This window comes from Ceratotherium simum, chromosome 6, assembly GCF_057802395.1.
Source record: "Ceratotherium simum simum isolate JZ-2026a chromosome 6, ASM5780239v1, whole genome shotgun sequence".
Taxonomy (NCBI): domain Eukaryota; kingdom Metazoa; phylum Chordata; class Mammalia; order Perissodactyla; family Rhinocerotidae; genus Ceratotherium; species Ceratotherium simum.
The window spans coordinates 48,029,444-48,041,515 of record NC_141905.1 but is presented as its reverse complement, the minus strand read 5'-3'; the positions used below and the strand labels follow the sequence as shown (position 1 = coordinate 48,041,515).

The following is a 12,072-nucleotide window of genomic DNA, read 5'->3' as shown; positions in this document are numbered from 1 at the left end:
TGTTTCTTGATGGTGATGTGTTGTAGATGGTAAATAAATATTTCCCGAGTTCATTTTGTCCTACCTTCATTCATTCAATGCAATTAAATATACAGGGAGGGCCTACTTGTTCTAGGTGTTGGTGGGCAAAATAGCCATAATTCCTTGCTTTCTTGGAGTTTGCAATCTAATGGGTAAGATAGCTATTTAACAAATATCCTTGCAAATAATTATAAATCATGATAAGTGTTATTATAAGGGAAAATATCATGGGAATGATTCAGAAGGATTATCAGAGAAAGTGATATTTATGGGGAGAACTAAAAAATGAGTTCATTGAGTTAATGACTCAAAAGATGGGAGGTGGAGATGGGAAAGCGATGGGGTTGGGATTTGAGGGTAGCGAAAGCGGTTAGGAGAAGGATTTCACAGGAAGAAAGAGAATCACCAGTGGAAAAGCTCTGAAATGTGAAAAGGAAATTGCTTGGTGCCTGGAGATTTATAAGAACTAGAAGGTCAGTATAACACTAATGTAATTAATTATTAATCAATCGTTCACTTGATTTCATTTCCATTATAATTTTCCCTTGAATATTTTCCCAACCTGAGCAACAATTCTGTGACCCAGCCTAATTTTAAAGAGAGGAAATGTGATTATGGGTCAAATGGCAATGTTAGTCTTTCCTGTAAGCACCAAATTTGTCATATGTTCATGGTTTTCTGTCATGTCATTGGCTGTGGTCACAGGCTGGGTAAATTGTGGTTTTAAAGGGGAGATACTCATGGTTAGCGGTACCGTTGGTGGGACCAAGACTTTGTGTTCTTGCCCCTGGTATTGCTGTGTATGTAAATACTGATGAGGAATTTCACAAATGAGGAAGGTGCTTGTAGTTTTTAATAAATGGTTTAGTTTATCTTTAAACAATTAAATGTCATAAGTACTCAGGTTCAACACTTAAAGTATTAAACAAAAGAAAGTCTAGTTGTTGAAATCAACTGTATATATTTACTATATATTTACTTTGGAGTACATATTGGAAAATTAAAATTGCTGAGAAACAATGACACAAGAAAGCTGTTTCATTGAACTTTTCTCAGTCTCCCAAATGTTTTTGACCGTGGACCTCTTTTTTGTTACATTTATCACCATTTTAAGGAACTAGTGTTTTTTAGTTCACACTTTGAGGAAACACTGCAGTGTAGTATATACTTTGATGGGTGAGAGGTCCAATTAGAGTTAATGGGTTGCTAGCAAAGCTGTTCATTGACCACTGAGTTTAGCTATTGCACGAGATGTTACCATATGCTTTTTCTTGGTTACTTGTGTTTTCTTTTTGGGTTTTTTTGTGAGGAAGATCAGCCCTGAGCTAACATCCAATGCCAATCCTCCTCTTTCTTTGCTGAGGAAGGTTGGTCCTGAGCTAATATCCATGCCCATCTTCCTCCACTTTATATGGGACACCGCCACAGCATGGCTTTGACAAATGGTGTGTCGGTGTGCGCCGCGGATCCGAACCTGTGAACCCTGGGCCACAGAAGTGGAGAGCGTGCGCTTAACTGCTTGCGCCACCCAGCCGGCCCGATTGGTTACTTGTGTTTTCTTCATCAATTATTTCAACTTTTCACAATTAGATATTCCCTGATTCCAGAATATGAAAATTATGTAATGTGTTAATAATTTGCTTTGTAGATAAATTAGTGATTAAAAGAAGATATACTTAGAATATTTAAACACAAAATTATTTTCAAGAAAATATTAATGTGGGGCTGGCCCAGTGGTGTAGTGGTTAAAGTCAGCACACTCTACTTCGGTGGCCTGGGGTTCGCAGGTTTGGATCCCAGGCTCAGACCCGCACAGTGCTCATCAAGCCATGATGTGGTGGTGTCGCACATACAAAACAGAGGAAGATGGGCACAGATGTTAGCTCAGGGACAATCTTCCTCAAGCAAAAAGAGGGAGATCGACAACAGATGTTAACTCAGGGCCAATCTTCCTCACCAAAAGAAAGAAAGAAAGAAAATATTAACGTAATAAAAATTTTAAATGCTATATTTTCCAATGCATTTTGAAATATGTCTTCACTGTCTTTTTTTTTTTTTGCAAAAAGTTTTAGAGTGCTCCATTAGAAAATGTTAAATTAATAAAACCACCTTTTGGCATATTCTAAAGTTATTATACCTTAAAAATGTCAAAGGGTCTAAGACCAATTACAACGTGATTTCAGGGAATCAAACAAGTGTTACCATTGAATTCCAAGAGTTCTATGTGAGGTTTAGGGTGTTACTTTTTAATTTCTAGGAGTTGGAGACAGATTTTCTCTTTCTTGTTGATGATGTCTTTCATATGTCAAGGGCTTTTAAAACTCTGTAATGTGAGGAGGCTTGAGCTGTTGTGTCTGAAAAGAGCAAAAGTTAGTGAGATGGTTTACTCTATTTCTCCATGTAGATCTTTGTCAAATAAGGTGGAATGCAAAAGATTTGGGGTGCGTCCACTTCATGTGCTCACTTTTACTTTGACATAAATGATAGTTGATTAGGAAGGTGTAGTTAAGATTTCATACCTATGGTATATGCATGCCTGTGAGGCCTGTGTAAGCACGCAGACAGACAGACAGACACACACACACACACACACATCTTCATGTAATGTAGATCCCCATAGTAGCAACAGAAGTTGCATATGGTCAGAGTGTAAGGAGAGGCATAATAGAACTAATTAGGCATTTCAAAGACCTTTTAATATATTTTGTTCTCTGTAGCAAATTAAAGTGTTCTGAATTGGTTTTAACAACTATTAATTACTAAGAGATATGAGGTAGGATTTTATGTGAACCAAATCAGGCTTCTGTGTGCAGTAACAGTAAAAGGCCAAGTGAAAGAATAACATAACTTTAAAGAATACTATGCTGAGAATCGAGAGACTTGGATCCTAAACTGGCCTCTGCCTTGAGTGAGTCATTTAACTTCCATGGCCTTTAAATTTCCTTAAATTTGAAATTAGGATGTTGAATGACATCATCTCTATGGTACATTCCAGCTCAAAATTCTGTGATATCCATTTTGAGTACAGAAGAAGAACACCTTTGCTTTTCTGTGGGGGGAGGTCGAGCAGGGTGTTGTGTCAAACCATGGCAGATGTTGTTATTGGTCCTTGAGTTCTCTGTATTTTGGGAGTGCCTGTGAGAGTGGCACAAAGTAACTAAATTAAATAATGGAGTACATGTGGAAGTTCTGTTAGGTTAGGTAAGTTCCGGTTCTGTGACTACTGTGAGAATGTTACTTGCTGTGTACTGATACACCTGGTCTGACCAGTGGAGACCACAAAGTGAAATAAGCAATTTTCACTAAGTTCTCCATGTTCCTAACAGCAGCAATTGCTTTTAATGTTCCACAAATAAACGTTTTGACGATTTTCCTGTCATTTTTTCCACTTTAAATTAGTATTCAACGTGGATGCTTTTCTAAGGAAGATAGATGGTTAGCATTTTGGCTGTACTATATTCTACGGAAAACTTAGATGAATTTTCCATAATAACTCCCTGAATTAATTCTGATCTTTGAGCTAAAACATTCTTACATAATGCAGTGACTCAAGACAGACACTAAATATTCTGCCTCGTACCAAAAAATTATAAAAGTCCCTATTTTATATTTATTAAAATATAAAATTAAAACCATATGATACTTTATATATTGCTGTTTAGAGCAACTTATTTATTATGTAGGTATTTGCACATATGTCTTTTAAGTTTAAATCTGAGCCACTAATATTTAGAAGTGTTCTTACCTACCAGATTAAATGCCTGTGCTTTGAAAAATGAATTAAAAAAAATCCAGTTTGGACTAGGAAGAAATTATGAAATCTTTTCTAAAAAAGTACATTGGGCAAGATGACTGATAATTTTATAGTTGGTTACAAATGCATAGCAAATCTGTACATCTCGTAGGTCCCAAGCTGGGGCTCTATCCTTGTTCTAAGGGTAATGTTTTCATAAACATCAGGCACCATAACTTGGCCCTAGAATGATATCCATTTGTTTTACCAGCCTAGTGCTTCATTGCCTATCATTAGAGATGGATTTCTGGATTTCCATCTCATGGTAATTTTATAAAAGTCACAATATCAAGAGTTTCCTTAATTTGAAGTTAGGTGATATATACTTGTCCATTAAGTTAATAAGAATGAAGATCTCTATATATTTCCCTAGTAAGTCTTTTTGCCTACAACTTCCCCTCTCCTCCAAATCTCTGACATTCTCGAAGTAAAACAAATGTCTTGCCATCTTTCTCTTGCCCAGTTCATTCATTTTACTTACTGATAAAAATCCAATTCACTCAAACTTGTATTTATTGTCTTTCTTACATCTTCAGTACTTTCCCATCTTACTAATTTTAGTAAGTTCATTAGCAAAATGTAGTTTGTTTCTGCATTTAATTTTGATTACAAAACATGTAGGAGGAAAATGGCCAAGTTATATCAGCTGTTAGATGATATGTAAAATAAAAACAACAAAAAAATCATTTACTCCAGAGCTCTTTTCCTATAAGCCACATGATATCAAATACATTTTCAGATGCTAAATTACTTTATCAAATATTTTTTAATATTTTGTGGGAAATACCAATGCATTAACTTAGGAAATCATGTGCATTTAATATACCAGAAGAATCACTGAAATGGAACTGAGAAACTGTACTTTATTAATTAGATACTGAAGATATTATGATGTTACATACTCAGGTATATTTTCACTAGGCCTAAAATGCAGTAAAATAATATTTTGTGAATAAAGCATTTTAAATTCCATGTTACACATTTTAAAATTTTCCAATCATGAAAAAAATAGAGAAAACCTAATACTTTTCTTCTTAAAAACCTTTGATTTCTTCTGCTCTTTGGAAATGGGCAGCTTACTAAAGAGTACAAAGAAATGTTCTTCTTGGTAGATAGTGCATGGATTTTCATGTGCACTAGTTTTCATGTGCATTGAGGCCCAATGATAACTTACCATCATTTCAAGCTGTGGAATATAAAAATTCATTTCAACTAATATTAGGCATGACACTAATTCTGTATTAAACTCTAAGCACATTAGCAATTACAGTACAATGCACTATTACTTTCCAAGTCTCTGCAGTAAGTTTTTCATCATTAATGGTTTATGATTTTTTTTTTCTTTTCCATGCAGAACTTATCATTCGCAGTAGTATGACTTCAAAACAGCCCAACCATTAGAATTTTTTACTTATACCATTTAAATATGCATTCCTGATGGCCGAATCTATCTACCAAACACAATCATGTGTTTGTAAGAATAATCTAATTCCGTAGGAGTTAATCAAATAGCTTGAAGTGTTGTGCTTCATCCATAGGAAGCCAATTTGTCTAAATTCCAGATTTTTATAAAAATAATAAACCAAAAAGAAAAGCATTGAATCCTTGTCTAATTTATCAAACTGTAATTAAAATTCTATTGTCTGACTCACTCCCCTTTACATTCCAAAGACAATTCCTGTAGTGTATTATTATGCATTGAAATAGAATGATTGCTTTCCTAAAACATATTCACACAAACAAATGCTAAGTGGGTTTGTAATGTGTCTAAAATAATAGGCATTATCGTTACAGATCTTCCTGTGTTTTTCATTTCTATCAGTAACTTTGAAAGCAAAATTTAGAAATGTTTATAAAATAGAGAAATTCAGCAATCCTGAATTAAATAGGGTTGACCAATCATCCTGGTTTGCCCAGGACCAAGGGGTACCTAGGACTTTAGTTTTAAAACCAGGGCAATCCCAGGGAAATGGGTACAAGTTGGTCACCTTAAACCAGGATGAAATGGTGCTGGAGTGAAGATAGTTTTGAGAAAAGGAACTTTTAAAAAATGTTTTTCCTGCTTTTTCAGGAGTTTCCAAATTTCTCCTGTTTCTACCTCTCTAACCCCAAAGTGGGGCTTGTTAATGTTAAGGATACTCTTACTTCTCTGGATCCAGAACCAAGACGTTAGCAACACTTGGAAGTCCTGCAGAAGGCAGCGAGGGGCAGGGGGTCAGGGATTGAGCTCTGCATCAAATGAGCTGAATTTGAAGCCAGGCTTTGCAATTCATTAGGTGGGTGATTCTGTGCCTCTATTTTCTCAAATATAAATGGAAATAATAATACTGTCCAACTTGTAGGGTTGCATGAATAGTGCCTGTCATGCATTAAGAGTTCAAAGAAGTTATTTTTATTGTGATCTTAAGATTAGCAATTTAGGGCAAGCCAGTATGTCTACAAGTAACAGTAATGTTCCTATCTAGGTTCTTAGAGGTACTTGTTATTTATAGCAATTTTCTGCAAGAGGTGGCTTCCATCACCTAAAAAGCTCAGCTATGTTTGTTTTTTGCTGTTCAAGATATGTTCCTGGGCGCTGGCCCCGTGGCTTAGCGGTAAAGTGCGCGCGCTCTGCTGCTGGCGGCCCGGGTTTGGATCCCGGGCGCGCACCGACGCACCGGTTCTCTGGCCGTGCTAAGGCCGCGTCCCACATACAGCAACTAGAAGGATGTGCAGCCATGACATACAACTATCTACTGGGGCTTTGGGGGGAAAAAAATAAAATAAATAAAATTAAAAAAAAAAAAGATATGTACATGAAATGGCAGCAGAAAATTCAAACTTAGGACTCTTCCAGGAAATGTAGCATCAATAGAATGGACAGTTGGATGACAAAATTATCACAGTTCTCTTGAGGCTAATTATGTTTTTAGTGAAGGATGATAAATTTTACAGACTTTATTTTTTTAATAGCGAGTATTATGATACAGCTGCATTACTGAATGTCTTATTAAATGATTCTGAGATTCCATTAAGGAAGGCATGATAATATTTATTTTCAATCATGAGGGTTAGGTGCAAAATTGAAGAGCGTCAGTATACCACAGGTTGGTCTGGCTACTGGTAGAACTTTGCTTCTATAAGAGCTATAACAAAGAGAGATTGCTGAAAAATAGGTTGTGAGTTGACTGTGGAATTCTAGAATGAATGAACTCAGTTCCTTCAAAATTGCACTGTTCTATGTTTTAGCATCTAACATGAGGACCTCATCCCGGATAGGCAGTGGGAGGGCTCAGTGGAATATGCTATTCCACTCCACTCCATTCCAGATTTGTGGTAGCTATTTCCTAATAAGCAGAAAGTCGACTTGTACCTGATCTCTGATCTTATAATTTAGCCAATTAAGTTTACTATGAGACAGACAGTAAAATTTGTCTGTTGAAATGTAACTGCAGGACCTTGATTTTTCACATAAAATTTATTTCCAGCATTTACCAAGTACAATGCAAAAGATGTTTAAGAAAATATTGGAATCATGCAAAAGGTTGAGACGGAAAACCAGATGCCTCAAGATCTAAACAACCAGTCAGGAATATCATTGAAAAACTTACTTAAAATATTTATTTTGACTTCAAGAATGGAAGAGAAAGCCTAGAATTCTAGATTTTTGCATATACAATTACAAAGTATTTAAGGAAAAATTAAATTATTTTTCATAATATAGACTAATATAACCAAATATATTCTTATACCTTGAACACCTTTTAAAGCGTAGGCCATCTGTAATAGTCATATTTTCTTGGCCATTTCTTTGCATTTATTACAACAAATTCTTGACTCTCACTATGAGATTCACCATGGAATATATTTTGTATCACAAGAATTCCATTTGAAATGAAAATGTAACATGCATCTATCCTAAAGTTGCATGTAGATCTGATGGCTTAAATAGCGAAAAATATATACATAACTCAGTGTTAAAAAACCTCATTTTTGTTCAAAATATCTGAATATTTTTTGGTTTGAGTGCTTTTTTTATTTGGGGGGAAAATGCTTTAGTTTCTACTTTCCTTTGTATATGTAGACATGCTTTCTACAAATGAAGAAGAATCTTCTCTACTTTGTGCTGCTTGAAGACATTAAGTAACCTCATTTAAGCCTTAAATAAACCTTAAAACATAACCCTGCTTAGCAGTTGTCTAATCCCCTGTACATTGCTTCTGATATATTTTTAGACATAAACTCTTGGCCTCATCGACCCCTATAATAAATCTATAGGAAAAAATCATTTAGTTTTAAACATTTTCCCATAGAATTAAAGAATTCCCATAGGTTAAATAAGAATGTGGCCTTTTGCTTGGGAGAAGGAAAATGTCACAGAGGCTCTTTTAGAATAGAGTCAGTTTATAAAAGCCACAGTACTTCTGCTTGGTTTAGTTTTAATTAAAACAACAATAATTCAGAACTATTATTTACTGCCATCAGTATTTGTAAGTCATTCATGTTTTGCTCATTACAAATGAAAATGCTTGGGGAATTAATCCATTTTATATATTATATTCTGAAATAAATGGACTTGCAGAAATGTCCATGTTGGAAAGCAGAAAAATTAGGTGTCTTATGTCATCTGTAGGAAGAGAATTAGATCATAATCTGTGTGGAAGAATGTTTAAGATTGTATATCCTTTGTCATTTACACCTCTAATTACAAACAAGTACACTTTAAATCAAAAAGCTCTTTAATGTGTCACTGGCTAGCTAGTTTGTTCTTTCTCTTTTCGTAGCTCAGATAGAATAACCTGTGTATTCAAAAGTAAAAGTGACCAAGTTTTTTTGAGACTGATATGTGTCCTTGGCTAAGTTTAGATTCCAGTGAATAGTTCTGGATTGCAATTCAATTTTAATCTATTTTCTATCTACTTTGTTTTAGTGTTAAGGAATGGCCAAATAGTACATTGAGGTTTATAACATTGAGTGTCCGAGAATAGTAATTGGAGCAGTGCTAATAAAGATGCTATGAAATTGTCTGAGTTGGTGAAGATTTAGATTATATTAGAAATCTAGGTAAGTATTAAGTAAATATTTGGAGATTCTAAACGTGTTAGGATGATGGGAGTATTACTCTTGGACAGAAAGGATGCTACCTAATTGTTATCATTTTAGGAAAGATTAACTGGGCAGGGATGGGGTGGGGGTGGGTAGAGGTGGGAGGTATAGTGTACAATTTACTGCAGCTCATTTAGGCTCCCCCCTTTTTTTATGATCTCTCTTCAAAGTTTGTGTCTTGCCATCCAAATGGAAGGATACAGTGCTAACAGCTTGGCTGTCAGGGAAGTAATATTTTTAAAGGTATGGTTCAATTTTAGGATGAACTTTTGGGAGCTTAACAACGATTTTTCCCACCCCCCAACCCACCACCCCATATTAAGCAAATAGAAACAGCAAGGCCCATCCATAAACTATTCCGCAGACACGAGCTCAAGAGGGAGGGAGAGTGGTGAAGCCGATCGGCTGTCTAGGGCTCAAACCTATTTTGGCCTCTGCCCTAAAAAAAGTTCATTAATCTGGGTTTGGAAGGGGCGGAAAGGAGAGTAATCAGCAGAGGCAGACCGAGAGTGGCACCACTAAGGGGGCAACAAGTCAGAAGCTCCCGCGCCCGCCCCTTCCCCAAAGGCACCTGGATGTAAGGGGGAATCCCTCCCAAGCACAGACTCGCTCTCATCTCCAGAAAGGCAAGTTTCTTTTCAAGCGTTAGCCACCTGTGTGAGGCGCTCCCCGTGGGAAAGGTGGCGGAGGAGAAGGGAAAGCGCATCCACACGCCTCGGGAGCCTTTCTTGTTGCGACTGGCGGCCAAAATACCTCCAGAACTCAGAGCTTTCAGGATGCAGAGTCCGCTCTGCCCTCGGATGTCGCCAGGATTGTAGCCCGTCGTCCTCAAGACTGGTGTGCTCTGGAGCTGGCTGCCGCCTCCCCAGTTTGCTCAGGGTCCTCCCTATCTTCTCCCTCCCACCTCCCCACCCCCAAAGTAGTGCTCCCGCCTCGCTCCGCCTGCACATCCCCCGGCGCGCCCCAGAGGTTTATCAGGCTCCCCGCACGCACCGCCGGCTTCCTCTGGCGCCCAGCGCGAGTGACCCGAGCAGACCAGCCGCTGCCTCGGAGCCTCCATCCAAGTCCCCTTCTCCCGCTCCCCTGCCGCCGCGCCTCCCGGCTCTTCTCCCCCGCGCCGAGGCGCCCACCGCGTTTCAGGTTTAATCCCGGGTTGGACCTGCTGTTTCGCTCATCCCCACATTCGGCCTCTCAGTCAGCCCAGAGAAGTGAAATCTGCACTGAAACTCTCGGTGGCTGGAGCCGGCGGACTGGGCATGCTCAGAAGCCAGGGCTGGCTTTGGTCTCAAGTAGGAAGCTTTTGCACTCGGGAGGCAGCAGCGACTTTGGGGAAAGTTGATCGGAGAGGGGAGGAAGCCCCAAGACGCGGAGCAGCGGCAGGAAGGAGCCCCCGGCAGCCCGGAGGAGCATGGGCACCCTGCGGGATTTACAGTACGCGCTTCAGGAGAAGATCGAGGAGCTGAGGCAGCGGGATGCTCTCATCGACGAGCTGGAGCTTGAGTTGGATCAGAAAGACGAACTGATCCAGAAGCTGCAGAACGAGCTGGACAAGTACCGCTCGGTGATCCGGCCGGCCACCCAGCAGGCGCAGAAGCAGAGCGCGAGCACCTTGCAGGGCGAGCCGCGCACCAAGCGGCAGGCGATCTCCGCTGAGCCCACCGCTTTCGACATCCAGGATCTCAGCCATGTGACCCTGCCCTTCTACCCCAAGAGCCCACAGTAAGCAGGGGTTACGCGCCGGGTCCGTGTGGCACCCTGTCGGTGGGGAGCTGCGGGTAATGTCTGTCGGCCCCCACCCCTCCCGCTTGCCGTGTCTGTCCTCATCCTCAGAAATGTTTCATTTTAACAGGCACTTCTTGCGGGGCTGTTCACGTTTCTCAGAGCCAGACTCACTGCACCTACGTTGCCTTGATGTCTTTGTCAGATGTGAAGCTATTTTTTAAAAAATATACATGTACATTCATACATGCCACCTAGGGTACATGGAGTTTGAACGCTCCCCAGCTGTGTGTCCGGCCGTGTGTGTGAGTGAGTGTGAGAAACGGAATAAAAAGCCCAGTCTCGCAAATGCGCTGGCAAACCTGCCCAGCCGGAAAATCCTAAATGCAGGCTCATCAGACTTGAAATGAAATGCGTCTGATATCACCCTTACTTTCTATGCTTTTGTGGCTCTCCCGGATTTCGCTACATGCTGGCGATTCACGCTGGTACCCTTCAAACCTGATGTTCTGTCATCATCAAAGTGTCAAAAATAAGCAAATACGCGTATAAAAGGGAAGGTTTTTTGATTTCCTGAATTGGATGACATTTACAATCCACAAATTGAAGCCTAGTCTGTTGATTTTTAAAAAAAATATTTTTTCATAACATCTAAGGGAGAATATTGCTTATTTTCTTTAAGGAATTTGCATAATGTTCCTAATAGGGCTCCTCCATTTCCCAAGAGGATTGCATGTTTCCAGGGTCAAATACAGAGAAGTATACTTACCTTTATTGACAATGTGGATACATTGTTTGCCTTACTCCTGGCTTCCTATACAACCACTCCGGTATTGTTCTAGCATTTTAGACAACTGTGTAGTTCTGATATCAGTGGGCTTCATAACTTCAGTGGGAAAATTGAATGAAACTTGTTACACACCACTCAACTCAGAGTCCTCATGGAAAGTAAAGTGGCAGGAACATGAGATGAATATAGAATGAGGGATAGCACCCAAATGAATGGTATAATTAATTAATAGATAGTGACATAATTGATAAAATGAAGGGTTTTGCTACTCTGTTTCTAACTACATCACACTGGCTGGATGACACGTGTTACATAATAATACAAAGTCCCTTGGAACCTTTCACTTTGTAAATATAAGTTATTAATATAAGGAGAAAGAATAAATACTTGATTGTCTCCATTTGTATTTATTGGATTTTTGGAGCTCCCAAGTATGTCCTAATTAGTCTTTTGAAAACTTAAAGAGTTGTAGCTAAACTTGTTGGTTCCCATAGAGCATTTGCTGTTCCTCATGCAGGTTTAGCTTAAGGAGGAGTTTGTATTCTGTGAGAGTGGGGGGAAGAGACAATAAGGATAAACATTTCTGAGATTCTGACCTCCCCAAGTTGCCCTAATAGGTCAGTAGACTTAGATCTGCCTTAGAAACCTGAATGATCTGTCTCCA

The 12,072-nt window shown here is 38.9% G+C and overlaps 1 protein-coding gene across 2 annotated transcripts in view; it reads left to right on the top strand.

Annotated features, from left to right (window-relative positions):
• PRKG1 (protein kinase cGMP-dependent 1) overlaps positions 1-12,072 on the top strand; it is a 1,223,752-nt gene that overhangs the window by 67,707 nt on the left and 1,143,973 nt on the right. Inside the window, exon 1 of one of the 2 annotated variants that reach the window (XM_004440001.3) lies at positions 9,631-10,618. The exons of the other annotated variant lie outside the window; for it this stretch is intronic. Within the exon in view, the coding sequence (XP_004440058.2) occupies positions 10,308-10,618 (311 nt within the window). The 5' untranslated portion in view covers positions 9,631-10,307. Of the gene's footprint in view, positions 1-9,630; positions 10,619-12,072 lie in introns of those variants that run through there. 2 annotated transcript variants of the gene reach the window in all.